The sequence below is a fragment of the Nematolebias whitei genome, chromosome 5, assembly GCF_014905685.2.
Source record: "Nematolebias whitei isolate Nwh7 chromosome 5, NemWhi1, whole genome shotgun sequence".
Taxonomy (NCBI): domain Eukaryota; kingdom Metazoa; phylum Chordata; class Actinopteri; order Cyprinodontiformes; family Rivulidae; genus Nematolebias; species Nematolebias whitei.
Window position 1 is genome coordinate 41,319,477 of NC_056502.1, and position 18,089 is coordinate 41,337,565.

The following is an 18,089-nucleotide window of genomic DNA, read 5'->3' on the forward strand; positions in this document are numbered from 1 at the left end:
GTGTGTGTGTGTGTGTGTGTGTGTGTGTGTGTGTGTGTGTGTGTGTGCGTGCGTGCGTGCATGTGTGTGTGTGTGTGTGTGTGTGTAAGTCAGTCAATATGTATATATTTTATATAAAGTTTATTTTTATACTTTATATTTTTGCCATTTTATTGTGTAACTGGGACCTTGAGTACATAATTTTATTCCACCTCATGTACCACGTGTGATGCGAATGACAAACTTGATTTGAACTTGATTTTACAATATTAGCGTATATCTTAGATCCTTGTATACAGTTTCTTTTTATACTTTAAATTCTTTCTTTGCTATTTTTGGGTGTAACTGGGACTTTCAGTACACAATTTCATTCCACCTAATGTACCACGTGATGTGAATGACAAAAGAACCTTGAACCTTGAAGTGGAATGGATTTGTTCAAAGAAATAGAAACAGCACTGGGTGAACTAATATTCCATGTGTGTGTGTGTGGGGGGGGGGGGGGGGGGTGAATATTTTTTTAATGTGAGGGGGACTTGTCCCCTTCACATATTCACGTGACACCCATGTTGGTTTGACATCTACAACTGATTCACATTTGAACTCAACACAATTCAAGCTGGCCGACACTAATCTTTAGCAACTCAAAAATAGCTCAAACTCAGTTTTAAACGTGTTAAAATTAGGTGTGGTAGTAGCTGAGAGTCATTGCAACAGATTCTTTGAGACTATGTAATATTGCATTAAAAAGAAAAAAAAAAGGCTCATCTCCTTGTACTGGTTCAAAAATGAAACCAAAGCGTTAGCATCAATGCCACTAATCCCCCGTGTCGTCCTCCACCTGACATGTTCTCGCTGCGTGTGTACGCTCTTACATTAACTAGATCTGTCACAACAGCGCACATTAAAGCCCTGCACGCTAAAAGCTTGCAGACGTGTCTCAGCAGGAAGATTTCCCTTCCAATTCCACAATGCACTTATCACATGTGTCATTTTTGTCAGCAACAAGACAAAGGCAGATTTTAAAATCTACAATATTAGCCCTGGCTAAGGGCTCTCCATACGCAGAACGTCAGTGTTGAAAGCAATGACTGACAAAACACTTTTGATTAAACATTAAAAATTAGCCCCGTTCAGAAATTACCACCAACTCAAAAAGCAAAAGAAAACACAGTCAAGCATTTAACCTCATTTTGTGATTCCTAAAATAAAAACAGACAAATTACTGTAGAGTTCAAATACACAGGAAAAATGTGGAACCTTCCAGTTAACAACAGCAGAACACTCCAGACTTATCTTTATTTGTTTTATTGCTTCAACTTGGACATGAACATATTCTGCATTCACCGTTTGGTTGTGTCATTACTGCGTTTTGACTTACAAATAACTGCAAATTATTATCAGAGAGTATGCATTTAATTTAATTACATAATAAGCAACAAATACTTCAGTTCTCTCTAGTGCTTTGTTTTGTTTTTCAGCCAAAATATAAAATCAAATAAAAAGTCTATCATTTTTTTAACTTCTCCCTTAACCACAGGATGGAAATTAAATTTTGTAATTATTAGTCCGAACCAACAAAATGTGAATAAACATTATTGTTGTTAAAAGCTTGAAGCCAGAGCCCACAGTGAAGCTCTGGGTTTATGAATGAACATTTATGACACAGGCTCTACAAGTGAAACTGGTTTAAACAGTCCGTCTGATCATCCAGAGTTTATAATCCAGAGCAGTTTAGTTCAGCACTGGATTCATGACGACTGCCAATCATCCATCAGTTAATAGTCATGACTGAGATGCAGACAAAGACAGGGCTGAGCAAAATAAAGTTCCCCAGAAAGTAAAAGAACAAACAAAACTGGACGACATTTCACTTCTCATCCGGGAGCTTCCTTAAGCAAAAAGAAACTTCAACTACAGAACAGAGCAATTTTTTATTTATTTACCATCTCCTGGATGACAGAACCTGCAGCAGCACTGCTGCTCAATTCTTATACACGTGATTTCAATTTTAATGAGTTATGGTTCATGTGTATATTTTGCTGAACGGAGTTAATTTTTCAACTGAACTGTAAAATAAAATGAATCAATAAATTCTCTTCAATCCTCTAACCTGCTTGTCATTAGCTACGTGCCTCTCAAGTGAGCAAGCTAACGTTTAGATAAACTAGCATCGGCTATTACCTTGTACAACTCTATCCAGAACAATAAGTCTAATGTAGAGGTAAAATATATCAGTGTTTGTAACAAAAATAGTTTGTAAGCTCAATCATCCAGGTAGATAACAACAACAAAGGTTAAATCATATCATCTTGACCAGTTTCTTTAAGTGAGAAATGTTTCGTCCCTCATCCAGAGGACTTATTCAGTCTACGGCCTGCCAACCAGATCTGTCCCATAGGTAGCCTTCACTGCTGTTCCAATCCAACCTCCTGTTGGACTCTCAAAAGTAGACTTTTAACACCGAGTGTGTCTGCACGTGTTAAAAGCCTGCTTCTGAGATTCCACCAGCAGTCACGTGCTGAAGTGTCCCTGGGCAAGACACTGAACCCCTCACTGCCTCTGATGTGTGTCCCATCAGTGTATGAATGTGATAAAACTCTGATTGTGTGTACAGATCTAGTAGAGAGCTGTATGAATGGGTAAATGAGGACACAGATTGTTGTAAAGAGCTTTGAGTGTCATGAAAAGATAGAAAGGAGCTGTATAAGTGCAGTCCATTCAGCTGCGCCATCTTCACAACGTTCGTAAGCATGTGTGAAGCTGCAACTGCAGCTCCGACACACTTCAGCCTCCTTCCCTGAAACAAACCACGGGTAAGAACTCATTTAGCCGTGCTGTGCCTTATGAGAGGACCAGAGAGAGGTGGTGCCACATTAATAAAGCAGCAGCTTATCATATTGCTAAAGACACTGTCCCGTCTCAGCTGTGGAACAAGATTTTTTAAACATTGAGATATTGCCCAGCTCTAGCCTTAACCATACTTGACTTGTTTAAACAATGGACAGTGAAGGCGTTTCTTTGTTTAACTTATAGTTTTGTTACACACTGGATAACTTTATGGTGAATAGTGGAGGATAGAAAATGTGAACGCACGTTAGGAAGACTGTTTCAAAACTTTAAGTGCTAAAACAGGTTTAAAAGTAGCTGTTTAGATTCTTGGGGTTGGACAAAGCTAAAAAGATTTCAGCCATTACCAGTATATCCGTTATCGACATTAGCCCCCCACTCCCAATATGGGTATCAGCGATAGCCACAATTTCCATATTGGTCGGGCTCTAGTTAGCATCACTGAAACTAGCAGCATAGTGAGAGGATGTATTTTGAGCAGCACCATCTGAGGCTTAGAAGCTTCTTACCGACATCATTTGGCTCATATTGCTTAAAAGTAACTCCATAAATGGAGAATGATGATGAATGAAACGGTACAAAGAACCACGTCCATCACTGTGTGTGGTTAAGAGGAAACCTCTGCATCCATGGAACAAGTGTGTCCTCAGTCAGATGAAAGAGTCAGAACTGAAGGAACATTGTAACACAGTTAGTCCTCCCTGAACTCTCAACAGTCTTTAAACGCTGTAGTTGGCTGAGTGTCCAACACCACAGCACATAAATGGATTTGTTTACTATTGTTCACATTTTACTTTTTTGTTTAATATCCTCTAAAAAAAGAAGCGTTAAAGAAACGTTTTCAAACCTTCTAGTTTAATTTTTAATGCCAAAGTGCAATTTTTCAAAAGATAATTGAGATAATTATAATAATTGATTTCAATTCACAACAACAAATATTGGTATTTTTATTTAGTAAGAACTGCACAGAGCTTTTTTCAGAGTAGTTTTCCACACGGTTAAGTGAAAGGTGTTCATTTTGCTGTGAGCTCTTCTGAACAGTCAGGTTGGTACTTTGGGGCAGCAGTGGCTGAGTGGTTACAGCAGTCGTTCTACAATGGGAGAGTTGGGGGTTCGAATCCACCAGTCACATGCTGAAGTGTCCCTGGGCAAGACACTGAACCCCTCATTGCCTCCGATGTGTGTCCCACTGGTGTATGAATGTTATAAAGCTCTGATTATTCCTTGTACATATCTAGTACCTGCTAACCTGACCGGACCGGACCTGCCAACAGAACAGAACCATGGTGTTGAAAGAACCTCACTGCTAACCAAATACCACTGTAGATGTATTTCTTTTTCACCTTTGACACCTTGTTCTTTAGTATTTTAGTAGTATTTTTTGTATATGTTTTTTAGTATGTTAGTATTTTTTTATGTTTTTCTTAGTATGTTAGTAATATATTTTATAGTATGTTTTCTGTATTTTTGCTGCATGATTTGATATTTCTTGTTGTTTTTATTTTACTTTTTTTTTTTTGGCGAGTCGAGGCGGTTCTTCTCGTCCTAACATTTCATTTCATTGTTGACCTCGAGTTAATTTTGCACAGGACAAATAAATCTAGCCTAACCTAGTAGAGCGCTGCATGAATGGGTAAACGAGGCACAGATTGTGTTGTGAAGAGCTTTGAGTGTCTTGATAAGATGGAAAGGTGCAAGTACAAGTACAGTCCATTTACTTTGTGTGATTCTTCAGAACACAAACCTGAAGGGTCAGAAACCTCAAGTCAAGGTCTCACTGTGCTCCATGAAAAACAAGCTACAGAAATGTCAACAAATCATTCCCCAGAGTTTTACATCAGCTGAATTCGCATCATATCAACTAGCTCTGGAAGCATTTTTTGAGTAACTCCTTTAATCATGTTCCAAAATCTGGATATATTGTTAGGGTAAAAGAAAATGGGTAAACTTGCACACACAAATAAACTAAACATAAAAAACAGAATCTGTTCTTACAGTGCCAGAAAGTTGAAAGCGGATTTTGGTTTTCTGTTGAGGATCAGACACAGGATGACACTCCAAGTCCCAGAACTGGACGTAAGTCCCTCTGCCTCTGGGAAGGAAGGTAACGGGCACCTGACGGAGCACAAACAACGGAACAACAAACCATTTCATCCAACTAGAACACACTGACCTCCACCTGTATGTTTCATATTCTTCTTCGTTTGTCCTCTTATATAAACATCTTAAAAGAGGGCATTTAAACATTTCAAATTATATACATACATTCTTTTCCCCAATCAGCACAAAAAAATTATTTACTGCAAACAAATTAACTTTGGACACAACAAATTAGACGTTATTTAAATTTTTTGTGTGAAACATGAATCTTAAAAAGTCGAAGAAAACAATATTTTAAAGTAGAAACAAAGAAAACTTTATAGGCTTTAAACACTTCTGCAGTTCCACACTTCATACGTCTCTAAAAATACAAGAATACTTTTATATCTTCATGTTTTCCCACAAACTGATAATTACAGCATTTTCAAAATTACTTGATCAGCATAATTTAATATCATTATAGTTTATTTATGCAGCATCGATTCACAACAAAAGCATTAAACAAATGAAGCAAAATTGTTCTGTTAGAAAATAAGATAAAATAAAATGAGGGCCAACCTGCATCTTCTCATGGGCCCCAAGGACTCCTGAGACCTTGGAACATCTGAAGGCAGTGTAGGTGGCTCGGTAAACATCTTCAGTGTCTTCAACCCCCTGAGAAGAGGAAGAAACAGCCTGAAGTCAGCCACAGGAACCAGGACAACCTGATAAATGTTGGGCGCTCACTCAGACAGGACTTCCTCTATCAGGTATTCTACATTTTTAAAGTAAGACCTTCACACTGCAGTTCAGGGGCTTCCTTTGTACAGAATGGGAGTAAAAGAAACTGACTGCCAAAGTAAACCATGAAACACACAATATAAAAACCATATGTTGCCCAAATAAAATCTTAAGACATTCAAATTAACTCGATAGAAGATGGAAAATATTTGGGAAAACATTTTGGCACGTGTTCCTATAATCTTATGTGGAGGAATGTTGGCACGGTGGATCAGTTAGTAGAGCTGCTGCCTCTCAGTGAGAAGGTCCTGTATCCCTAGAAGCACACTCACTGCAGATGATGCTGAAAAACTGGTCCAGGCCTAGCTAGGCCTGTCGCAACAAACAATCGCATGATAAATTAAAATCATCAACCTCATTTTCATTTATCAGCTTTGTTTCTTCATGTCTCTCTTTCTGCTGAAGACACTGGATGACAAAAGGTTCAACTCCGGTGATCTTCACTGACCCCTCCCTTTCTCTTTAAAATCTGTTTTAACCGTGCAAAAATCACGTTTTTGGATTGCTAAAAGCAGCTAAACTGAGAAGCTAAGCTACGAGCTAAGCTAACAGGCCGACCTTGGGGAAAAACCTCCGTCTTGTCGAAGCTCCAAAAATCACGGTAGAAACCCGTGCCTTTGTATAAAAAGTTGTTTTTCTCTGCAAAAAGCAGCCGAGAACTTGTTTACTGATTTTTTATTAAAAGCTTTGTGTGAAAAACGCTCTGCTAAAGAGCTCAAACCACACCGAGCGTCCGCCATTTTGAGAACCAAAAAATAGGAACGAGACACAGCCCATGTCAGGTCAAGAGGCCTCCCTCCCATTTTTCTTAAAGTGACACGCTGCTCGCTCCCTCACTATCCATCCTTCAGTTCAAACAGTCTTATACTGCCATCCAGTGGTCGAAAAAGGTACTACACACCAAAGAAAATTAATCAACATTTCTTCAATTTGTCAATAATTAGTAATTATTGTCAAATTTCAAACAATATTATCGTTTATCGCAATAATTTCTGAGACAATTAATTGCTTGGCAAAATTTGTTATCGTGACAGGCCCGTCCAGGCCTTCATCTCCTGCAGACTAACCTACTGTTGCCTGGTGTCCAAAAATAACTTAAAGTCTTACAGAACAGTGGAGTAGTGGCAGAGGGACCATGGTTCTCCTGTTTCAGCCTCTCTGTACTGGCTTCATGTGACTAACAGGAAATGATACGAAATCCTTCTCATGACACATAAAGCACTGAAAGATCTAATTCCAGCATGTGTAAAGTAGTTAATCGTCTCTTACAACCCAAATAGAAGACTTCACTCCCAGCAAGCAGGTTATTAGCTGTTCCAACAGTGTTTAAACTCAGACTGGGAGGATGAGCCTTTAGTTTTCAGGCTCCTCTCCTCTGGAATGCTACAGTACAAAACAACCAGTCTGCGTTTAAAACTAAGTAAAAACTTATTTGACAGAACTTATTTTTTATTGATTATTTCCAAAGTCATAGTCACTGTTTTATTAAAAAGTGTGTTGCTTGTTTTTAAATGTTTCATCATCTGTTCTTATGCATTGATTTATATAGTTTTGTTTTAATTGATTTTTATTGCTTTTAAATTGATCTAATCTGTTATTTTATTCCAGTGTATTTTATTGTTTTGCATTTTCAATGCACACAAAATGGTGAATAGAGAACAAAAAAAGAAAAAAATCACCTTGACATATGGAGGAGCAAATGACGACAAGTACCACCTCACTTCCACGTCCCCATTCTGAATCTCCAGCTGGGCTTCTGAAATACAACAACAGCTTTATTCTTCTGCAGGAATGAGCACGCACGCACGCACGCACACACACACACACACGCGCGCACACACACGTGTATATCACCCTATAGAAGATATTCCATTTTGGTTTTCTTCTTCTCCAGAGTACTAATGTACAAGTTTATGTGAAAACAACCTACCTGAAGTTTCTCCTGAAGGGGTTGTAGGGAAAGTGATGATCTTGCTGCTGATCTCCACCTGGGCCCGAGTCGCCTGCAGGGCCGGCGAGGGCTTGCTGCTGATTCTGGCCACAGGCAGCACCGGAGTAGCAGCCTGGGCAGACAGGGCCGACAGAGCTGGATCTGTCGGCGTCACAGACACGTCCAGAGCCAAGTCCTCACGTATTTGGACCTTAATGAGCTGAACCAGAACCACAGATTGTATTATTTTCTCACTCACTACACTAAATGCATACTGCAAACAATGTGTTGTTTAAAAGCTTTAATATTTTTATTCTGCATTAAAGTAGTCTAAAGGACTGTCCATGATTATTTTGTTTAATTCAAGGCAGCCTTTATTTAAAATAAGAGCACCAGTAAATAAACGTTTGTTGAGTAAGTTCTAATAAATGAGAACGTTAAATTTCTGACTGGCATTTTTCCGAACAAGAAACTAAACAACTTTTAACACATGTCCAAGTTGATTGTGATGTTTTTTCCTTTATTTTTTGTTTGGTTAGTGATCACCGTTATACTACACTTTAACAGAAAACCTGTAGCATCATCTTATGACAGCACTATGCTGCGTGTCTTTTTGTGGCTACAATTCAATTTTTTAATTAGTTACAAACACAGTGAATGCTCTCACCTTTTCTTGACCGTCACACTGGACATAAATTTGTCCACTCCATGGCAGCAGGGCAGATTTAGTTGCCAACGAAGGATTGGGGCTGATCAAAATCTGCAGTTGGCACCTGGGATATAAAAAACAAGATCCAGGTGAAATAATGATACCCAGGTATGCATTACATGCAGTGAGGAAAATAAGTATTTGAACATCCTGTGACTTTCCAAGTTCTCCCACTTAGAAATCATGGAGGGTCTGAAATGTTCATCTCAGGTGCATGTCCACTGTGAGAGACATAATCTAATAAATAAATCCAGAAATCACGATGAATGATTTTTAAAATAATTTATTTGTATGTTACTGCTGAAAATAAGTATTTGAACACGTGTGAAAATCAATGTTAATATTTGGTACAGTAGCGTTTGTTTGCAGTTACAGAGGTCAAGTGTTTCCTGTAGTTTGTCACCAGGTTCACTGCAGCAGATTCTGGTCCATTCCTCCACAGATCTTCTCTAGATCAGCCAGGTTTCTGGGCTGTCGCTGAGAAACACAGAGTTTGAGCTCCCTCCAAAGATTTTCTACAGGGTTTAGGTCTGGAGACTGGCTAGTCCACTCCAGAACCTTGATCTGCTTCTTACAGAGCCACTCCTTGGTTCTCCTGGCTGTGAGCTTCAGGTCATTGTGATGTTGGAAGAACCAGCCACGACCATCTTCAATGCTCTAACTGACTGTGTGGGGTGGACCAGTGTCTTTATGCAGCTACCGACCTCAAACAGGTGCTTCTAATTTAGAATAATCAGTGGAGTGGAGGTGGACTTTTTAGAGGCGGTAAGTGTAAAAATGAACAAACAACATTTTTGTCTCAAATCTCCACAAAAATAAGAGATGTGAAATAAGAAACATGTATTTCTAAGAGTGAATACAGTGTTACGTTTAATATTAACAGAATGTATAGAAAGACACCCATTGAACAGTCGTGTGCACTTTTTACTGAGCAAACACAAAGTGACTTCTTACTGAGGCTCGATGAGTCCGTGCTGCGGTGTGATGGTGAGGCAGTGTGCTGGCCAGGACAGGTCAAAGTTCAGCTCTCTGGAAGTATGGTTTCGAACGTGGACCTGGCTGGTGCTGGTTGGACCATCTAAAACAAACAAGACTTACATCAGTTGCTTTGACAGCTAGGTGAAAATTTAAACTAGAGGAAATCACATGTCCTGTGAAAATGCAGTGAGAATGCTTATTGCTGAAAAACAGCTGAAATTAGCTAAAGACATGCTGAAATGAAGCTGAAATGGAAGAACAAGCCCAAGTTTGCAGAAGAAAGCAGAAAGAACACGTTTGTCCAATTAGGCTGAAAAAGCATAAATGAGCACAAAAAAGTGGAAATTATCTGGAAGAAAAAAGAAAGAAATTTGTAAAAAAAAAAAAAACAGCTGCAAAATCGCAAAAAAAAAGGCAGAAAGAAGCTTAAATTGCCAGAAGTGGAGAGAGAACAATTTTACTTAATTAGGCTGAAAAATGCTGAAATGAGTGCAAGAATGTCGAATTAGCTGAAAAGGCTAAACTTAGCATAAAACAGCTAAATAGTAGCTAAAATAGAATAAATAAGCAGAAAGGAGGATAAACTGAAATTAGCAGAAAGAAGTTAGAAAAAGCACAAACATGTTGTAGTTAGCAGAAAGAATCTGAAAGGAGCACAAAACTGCTGAAAAAACAGCTGAAATTAGCTGAAAGTAGCTGAAAAAAGTTAAAATTGCACAAGGAAGCTGAAAGAAGCTGAAGTAGAACAAAATGTGAAAGGAGCAGTAAAAGGTTGTAAACACATTTCAAGGATGTAAAATGAGCTCAATTCATTTTCTATGAGAATAAAATGGCAGAAAAGGCTAAATAGTTCAAATAGCTGAAGTTGCATTAATACCAAAAGTCACAGCAGGATTGTCCTGAAAGAGCTGAACGTTTTGATTTATGATTTGTTGAAATAACTGGGTAACTGCGGGACAAGAATATCGCCAAAAAATGTTAAAAAAATGTATCACAATAGTGTGCACGCTTCATAAACATTCATAAAATTACGTAAGAGGCTTAAAAAAGATTCAGCTCACTGATGGTGGGAGCTGCAAGGACGAGTTGTTGTGGATGGACGGTCCAGGACTCTGGCGGTGTTTGCAGAGACTCAGAAGCCTGAAGGGGAGAGAAATCCAAAGTTATACATTTCCACCATTAAAGACTGAAACTAGGGAGTTTATCTCATGCATCTGGAATGAGATGTTCAAAACCCCTTTAAGTACCTTAGAGGAAGATTGTTCAACTCTCAGCGCTGGACCCTGTGGACCCCTCACAGGCAGCACATCCAGAGACACGCTGCCGTTGGGACAACCACTGAGAAGAAATACACAACAGAACTTTGTGTTCAGATCCAAAGAAAGGACAAGCTTATAAACAGAAACTGGTTTTATATTTAACTATATATACACACACTACTGTACAAACCGGATTCTAAAAAAGTTGGGACACTAAACAAATTGTGAATAAAAACTGAATGCAATGATGTGGAGGTGCCAGAGGAGACCAGTTTCTCAAGTTTAGAAATAGGATGGACCTTTACAAGAGATCCTTCCTGTCTACAGCCATCAGCATCTATAACATCTCTTAATGAAATGAGGATAACGAGTTATAACAACAAAATAATTTCCTTTTGGGATTAATAAAGTATGTTTGAATTGAATTTAATTGAATTTTTCCTTTAAAATGTTACATTTACTCAGATTAAACTTTTGATCTGTCATCTATGTTATATTATGAATAAAATATTGACATGTGCCATCTCCACATCATTGCATTCAGTTTTTATTCACAATTTGTTTAGTGTCCCAACTTTTTTGGAATCCGGTTTGTAGAACTACTGTAGAACTGTGTTCGCAGCGCTCTTAAGCATGTGCATGTCAGTTCATGGAGTGATTTTGTGGAATGGCGTAGATGTAGATGATAAGCTAAATAAAAATATTGCATAACTCAAAAGAAAATATGATTACAAAAAGTAATGTTATTGAATTGTAAATGATGTAAATGAATGTACATGAATGTATGAAACAACGTAAATGAATGTGTATTAAAACGAATGAGACAAAATGATGTTATTCCAGCTGTTAATTTGTTAATCTGTGTTTGCATATTAATATTTGATCTGTAGGTGATAAGAGTACATTTGTATAGCTGCAAGTATATTGATGTATGTGTAGTTATACCTAACTATGCATGCATGGCTGTATGTATACAACTACATATGCATGTATGAGTATTTAAGTATTTTATGTATATATTGAAACAGTTTGATTCAGAATTTGCATGTAAACTTAGGGACAGGCCTGGCTGCCCCCATCTTGGTCTCTCTGACCACATCTCCATGTTTATGGCCCCTATCTAATACCTCCCCCCGCAGAGACGTTCCAAACCAACATAGAAAACTATCAGTGTGGCCCAGTGACAGTGACTCTGTACTGCAGGACTGTTTTTCATGCAGACTGGCAGGTCTTCAGGGAGGCTGCTGTAAATGAGGGAGAACTGGATCTGGAGGAATACAAACTGGATTCCAAAAAAGTTGGGACACTAAACAAATTGTGAATAAAAACTGAATGCAATGATGTGGAGACGGCAAATGTCAATATTTTATTCGTAATATAACATGGATGACAGATCAAAAGTTTAATCTGAGTAAATGTAACATTTTAAAGGAAAAATATGTTAATTCAAAATTTCACATTGTCAACAAATCCCAAAAAAGTTGGGACAAGTAGCAACAAGTGGCTGGAAAAAGGAAATTGAGCATATAACGAACAGCTGGAAGACCAATTAACACTAATTAGGTCAATTGACAACATGATTGGGTATAAAAAGAGCTTCTCAGAGTGTCAGTGTCTCTCAGAAGCCAAGATGGTAAGAGGATCACCAATTCCACCATTGTTGTGCAGAAAGATAGTGCAGCAATACCAGAATGGTGTTACCCAGCGTAAAATAGCAAAGACTTTTAAGTTATCATCATCAACCGTGCATATCATCATCAAAAGATTCAGAGAATCTGGAACAGTCGCTGTGTGTAAGGGTCAAGGCCGTAAAACTCTACTGGATGCTCGTGATCTCCGGGCCCTTAAACGTCACTGCACCTCAAACAGGAATGCCACTGTCAAGGAAATAACAGAATGGGCTCATGAATACTTCCAGAAAGCATTGTCAGTGAACACAATCCACCGTGCCATCTGCCGTTGCCAGCTGAAACTCTACAGTGCAAAGAGGAAGCCATTTCTAAGCGAGCTCCACAAGCTCAGACGTTTGCACTGGGCCAGGGGTCATTTAAAATGGAGTGTGGCAAAATGGAAGACTGTTCTGTGGTCAGATGAGTCACGATTGGAAGTCCTTCATGGAACACTGGGACGCCATGTCATCCGGACCAGAGAGGACAAGGATAGCCCAAGTTGTTATTAACGCTCCGTTCAGAAGCCTGCATCACTGATGGTATGGGGTTGCATGAGCGCTTGTGGCATGGGCAGCTTGCATGTCTGGAAAGGCACCATTAATGCAGAGAACTATGTTCAGGTTCTAGAACAACATATGCTCCCATCTAGACGTCATCTCTTTCAGGGAAGACCCTGCATTTTTCAACACGATAATGCCAGACCACATTCTGCAGCAATCACAACATCATGGCTACGTAGGAGAAGGATCCGGGTACTGAAATGGCCAGCCTGCAGTCCAGATCTTTCACCTATAGAGAACATTTGGCGCATCATAAAGAGGAAGGTGTGACAAAGAAGGCCCAAGACGATTGAACAGTTAGAGGCCTGTATTAGACATTAATGGGAGAGCATTCCTATTTCTAAACTTGAGAAACTGGTCTCCTCTGTCCCCAGACGTCTGCTGAGTGTTGTAAGAAGAAGGGGGGATGCCACACAGTGGTAAAAATGGATTTGTCCCAACTTTTTGGGGATTTGTTGACGCCATGAAATTTGGAAACAGCAGATTTTTCCCTTAAAATGATACATTCTCTCAGTTTAAACTTTTGATCTGTGATTTGTGTTCTATTATGAATAAAATATTAGATGTTGGCACCTCCACATCATTGCATTCAGTTTTTATTCACAATTTGTTTAGTGTCCCAAGTTTTTTGAAATCCAGTTTGTATATTCTACATTTTTAAGTGTGTGTTTATAAACTCAAGTCACAAAAAACAATGAGATTTTAGGATTATTTTTAAACAAACCAAGAAAAAAAAATGCTATAGTTTGGAGAGTGGTTGCCACAAATTGAACTGACTGGCATCTTTCCTATCGGATATCTCAGCCGTACTTTTAGACATTAAGACTGAGCTAAGGTGCCAAAATTAAAAACCCGATCAAGAGCCAACCTGTTAACCTGTTGATGTTGCTTCATGAGACAGCGTTAAACTCCAAAAGAAGTCTGAACACATTTTAATATCAAGATCTTTTCACATGCTTACTCATTTTTAAGCCAGCATTTGTGTTGTCATGTCACACAGAAATGCTAGTTTTAAGTTGAAGCAACTGTTTGTGAAGTGACAGTAAGTTTGTGACGTTACCCTTCTGTCTCTGAGCTATGGCCAGCAGACGACATCAGCAGTTTGCTCTGCTCATGTTTGTCACCATCTTCACTCTTCGTACGTCCCAGAAGTGACACCAACAGCTTACTCATGTTGCTGTAGAAGAGATGGGCCTCATTAGGCCTCTGTGGCAGGTCATAGGCTACAGAAAAGGCAAAGAATTGATTAGAAACGCGTTGGGTTACAATAAAGAAATGCAAATCTGAAGGAGGCAACAGAATTTACATAAACTCCAATCAAAAGCAAAAAGCCCAGTTACAGAACTACTCCTGGGTTATATTTTTCAGATTATCAGGAATTGGGAAGCACAGTGAAATATGAAAATGTTGCAGAATGCTCACAGTGGTCTACTGATAATCTATACAACAAAGGTTAAAGTTAAAACATTGAGATTTTGTCCAGCATGAACGTCTCACCCTCTTTAACATGTTCTTCCCCCAGGAACTTTTCATTGAAGTCTATATTTTTCAGCAAGCTGTTCTCAGATAGGGCTTTCCTTGTAGCCTCTGGTTTGCTCTGAAGTAATCTGAGCAAAAACACAACCATGTTCAGTAATAACATTTAATTATACAAACAGTTTTGTTCAAAATAGGCTAAAATAGCATTTCCCTCTTGTTAAAAAGTCAAATTAACTGCAGTGTTTGCTGAGGGCAAATCAGATTTTAATTAATAACAACCCACAACTAATTTCAGACTTGGTAGTGTTTATACTTAAAATGTTTCATTATCAGTGCTACACAAATTCAATCCACTTATATTTGAAGGTAAATGCTGCAAGATGTCACCTCCTGTATTGCTGCCTGGAGACCTCATCTCCACAGAAAAGGCAGACTGTGGCCAGTGGAGTATCAGCCGAGTCACACAGACTCTGCTCTCGCTGGGTGGACTTCAGCAGCACTGTGATCACCTGCAAACAGTAGAGTCCAGAGAAGGAACCACTTCAGTTACTAGATTCATTCCAACTTTTTTGGAGCACTTCAGGTCCAAATTTAATTTCTTCCCCCTGAGCTAGTGAGATTAAAACCAGCAGTAGCCGACCTCTTACCTCTTGTGTCCTTTCCTTTAGTACGAACTGTGACGGAGCCAGGCTCAGGACAGAAGGCTCCAGAACTGATCGGGCTGGTAAGTCGGAGAAGGCCACAGCTTTGACAAAGGCTGCTCTGGAGCCGGTGTTTCTTACACACAGACACATTTTGCTGACACAACCAACAGCTACTTCAGTCAGTGTAGCAACGTAGCCATCGGCCTGTTTCCTCTGGTCCTCCAGAATGATGTTGCTTGTACCCCCATAGCCAGACAGAGGAATCTGATGAAAGGAATGGAAAACATTAATTGTACCAAGATGGTGCTATGATGCATTTTGGGTGATCTGATCACAAGAGGACACTGCCAAATACAAATATTAACACACAGATAGAAGACAAATGCTAATCTTATCACACGGCCACATTCAGCTATGACCTGGGGCATGTGTCCCCAGCAGCATGAACTACACTTAAAGACCGCCTGCTGACCAACATCTCTCTACACAGGCAGCTACGATGCTAGCTGGAAAAAACAACAACATATATTCTGTTAAAAAAAAAACTGCTAAAATTAAATCCAGCTGCCAATGACTTAGAAATGATGCAACAAGAGTTTGTAAAAATATGATGAAAATGGAAGGGGTTGCTAAAGGTTAAAGGGTTTTGTAGGTGGCTGAGACAGTGTAGAGGTCAGGTAGCTGACTTGGGACCAGAAAATCGTGGTTCGACTCCGCCATTCCCACATGTCGTGGTGTATGGTACGGTGGTACAAGACACCCAATCCCCAGTTGCTCCCCGGGCACTTACATAGCTGCCCACTGCTCCACCTGGGTGTATCCCTGTTGTGATGGGTTAAATGAGAACTAATTTCATGATTGTATGGGAACATACATTGATGACGATCTCAGACTTCCCTTCCCTTAATGGAAGTGGACAGCTTGAACCACTGCCAACGAAAAGGGCCTTATTTTCAGGGAAAACAAAAGTGTCTCAGTTATCAGTGGATTACTGCAAAGATTCATGGCGATTTGCCTTTATAGTGTGTAATTATTGTTTTTGTCTGGGTGTTATGGGCCGTAGTTAATACATCATAAAATGCTTTATGACAAGAATCAGATATTTCCACCAGAAATAAAGGAGTTCCTCGTTTATCGCAGAGGACCCGTACCTGCAAAAAGTGAAAAACTGTGAAATAGGAATATTAGTAAAAGTAGTAAGTAGTAGTTTATTTTAGTATTATAAGCAGGTGCAGCAATGCTAAATAATTTAAAATAATTTATTCACAATAAAAATTCCATGCAGATGGTGCGGCTCATCCATCAATCAGCCAATTGTGTCATGTCCAATCTTATTTTGAAAATCTGCGATAGAGCGAGTCCTCGTAAAATGAACCGCGAAGTAGCGAGGGACTACTGTACTAAACTTGAGGTATTGCCTGCATGTGGAAACAAACTAATATGCCTTACTGAGCTGCATACTGCGTTCTGACATTGAAAGTTTATTTGTAGCATTCCTAACATTTCTTCTCTTGTTGTAATTAATGGTATGTTTCTATATCAGTTATAACCACAGCTGTACTCACCATCTCTTAAAAAAGACTGTGGTTTGTCAAACACGAACGTATAGAAAGAAATCAAAGTTATGCTTCGCCTACCTTACCATCATAATTCATTCATCTCCATGTTACTCACTACCTGTGTAGTTTATGTTAGTTATGTGCAGTATACATCATGTGCATTTAAGTTAATATTACTACCTGTGAAATATTTATTTATACCAATTCATCCTACCTTCACAGTTATATTGCACCACGTTGATGTTTACTACCAGATTTCTTTTGGACCTTGTAAATATTAGATTTCTTTTTCACTTGTTGGTACTTTATTTTGTGCCCTTAATGCATGCTTTAGTATTTGCTTGTTTTCAGTGAGTCAAATCAGTTCTTCTCATCCTGAATATTTCATTACATTGTTGACCTCGTGTTAACCTGCAAATAATAAACAACACAACACCTGCTTCTGTACTTGTTCTGTTACATTGCAGTTAAAAGGCTTTGGCTTGTTCATCTTCATCAGTGTGAGCTACAGTCAAAGCAGCTGTGAGTTTAGATCTAATCCGGCTTGGGAGTCTCTTGCCCCCAAACATTTAGCTCCCGTTAAATTATTCAAACTCTAAAAACCAGAAGGTATGACAGCAGTAGTAAATGTGGGGCAGCAAGTAGGGAATATTTTGTTGCATTACAAGGCTCATAGATGAACAGGAGGTGACACGGTTATTTAATGTGAGCAAAAGCTGCTTTAAAATCAAAACAGAGCCTTTACTTACATTTTTACGAATAAATAAATCTTTAATATTTGTTACTAGCTAAATTGAGGTGTGTTCATTTCAGTCCGTGTGCAGTCCAGGTAAATGAATGAAAAATGTGTCTTTCAGAAGCAACAGAAACCCTGTTGATGTCTTGTTTGTGGGCCAGCTGTGTGACGGAGGCAGCACATTTATTAGCATACGGAGCGAGTCGTGTCTAATCACAGTGGATACTCACATTTAAGGATGCATTTTTCTGTTTGGTGTCAACATATAGAGTGATCCATGCATGTAAATAGCCTCTAAAATAACCAAAACTACCACTAAAGTCCTTCAAAAATAACAGCATCCACACAGACACATGCACACACACTACAGAGACAATAAATGACATGATGAAGAGAAAAAACAACTCATGACTTCAGGAGAAGAAGCCACATAGTGTTAAGATGATGAGAGTTGCGTCCTCACAATAAATTTGACTCCTGGTTGTGAAGGCCGGACCCCAGACTGCTTGATCTCTAGTTTGGCGATCATGCACGCCACCCTGGTGGGGGCAAAGAGCAAGTGGATGGTCACGTCCTCCTTGGGTCTAATGGACAGCTCTCCGTGTCGGGCTAGACACTCTTCAGGGCTGAACATGCTCTGGAGCTGAAAACATGCAGACAATAGGACAACAAAACAACCTTAGAACAAAGAAGACACTGTTTGACTGAACTTGGTCTTTTTACATAAAGACCAACAGCTTTTAACCTAGTCCAAGCTTAAGAAAACTCACAAATAAAAAGGAAAACAGAGTGAAAACTTTTCTAAAGTCAGGTCCTCTGGACGTTTTCTTTTTGTTGAAACGTTTCATCTTTCATC

At 39.1% G+C, this 18,089-nt stretch overlaps 1 protein-coding gene across 1 annotated transcript in view; it reads right to left on the reverse strand.

Moving 5' to 3' along the window:
• Positions 1-18,089, reverse strand: part of cep192 (centrosomal protein 192) — a 62,922-nt gene that overhangs the window by 6,016 nt on the left and 38,817 nt on the right. The window contains exons 35-47 of the mRNA XM_037677175.1: positions 17,697-17,876; positions 14,942-15,202; positions 14,682-14,803; positions 14,313-14,422; positions 13,876-14,038; positions 10,574-10,664; positions 10,388-10,466; positions 9,303-9,426; positions 8,307-8,412; positions 7,640-7,859; positions 7,389-7,465; positions 5,488-5,583; positions 4,825-4,944 (exon numbers count right to left, since the gene is read on the reverse strand). Of these exons, the coding sequence (XP_037533103.1) occupies positions 4,825-4,944; positions 5,488-5,583; positions 7,389-7,465; positions 7,640-7,859; positions 8,307-8,412; positions 9,303-9,426; positions 10,388-10,466; positions 10,574-10,664; positions 13,876-14,038; positions 14,313-14,422; positions 14,682-14,803; positions 14,942-15,202; positions 17,697-17,876 (1,749 nt within the window). The remainder of the gene's footprint in view (positions 1-4,824; positions 4,945-5,487; positions 5,584-7,388; positions 7,466-7,639; positions 7,860-8,306; positions 8,413-9,302; positions 9,427-10,387; positions 10,467-10,573; positions 10,665-13,875; positions 14,039-14,312; positions 14,423-14,681; positions 14,804-14,941; positions 15,203-17,696; positions 17,877-18,089) is intronic.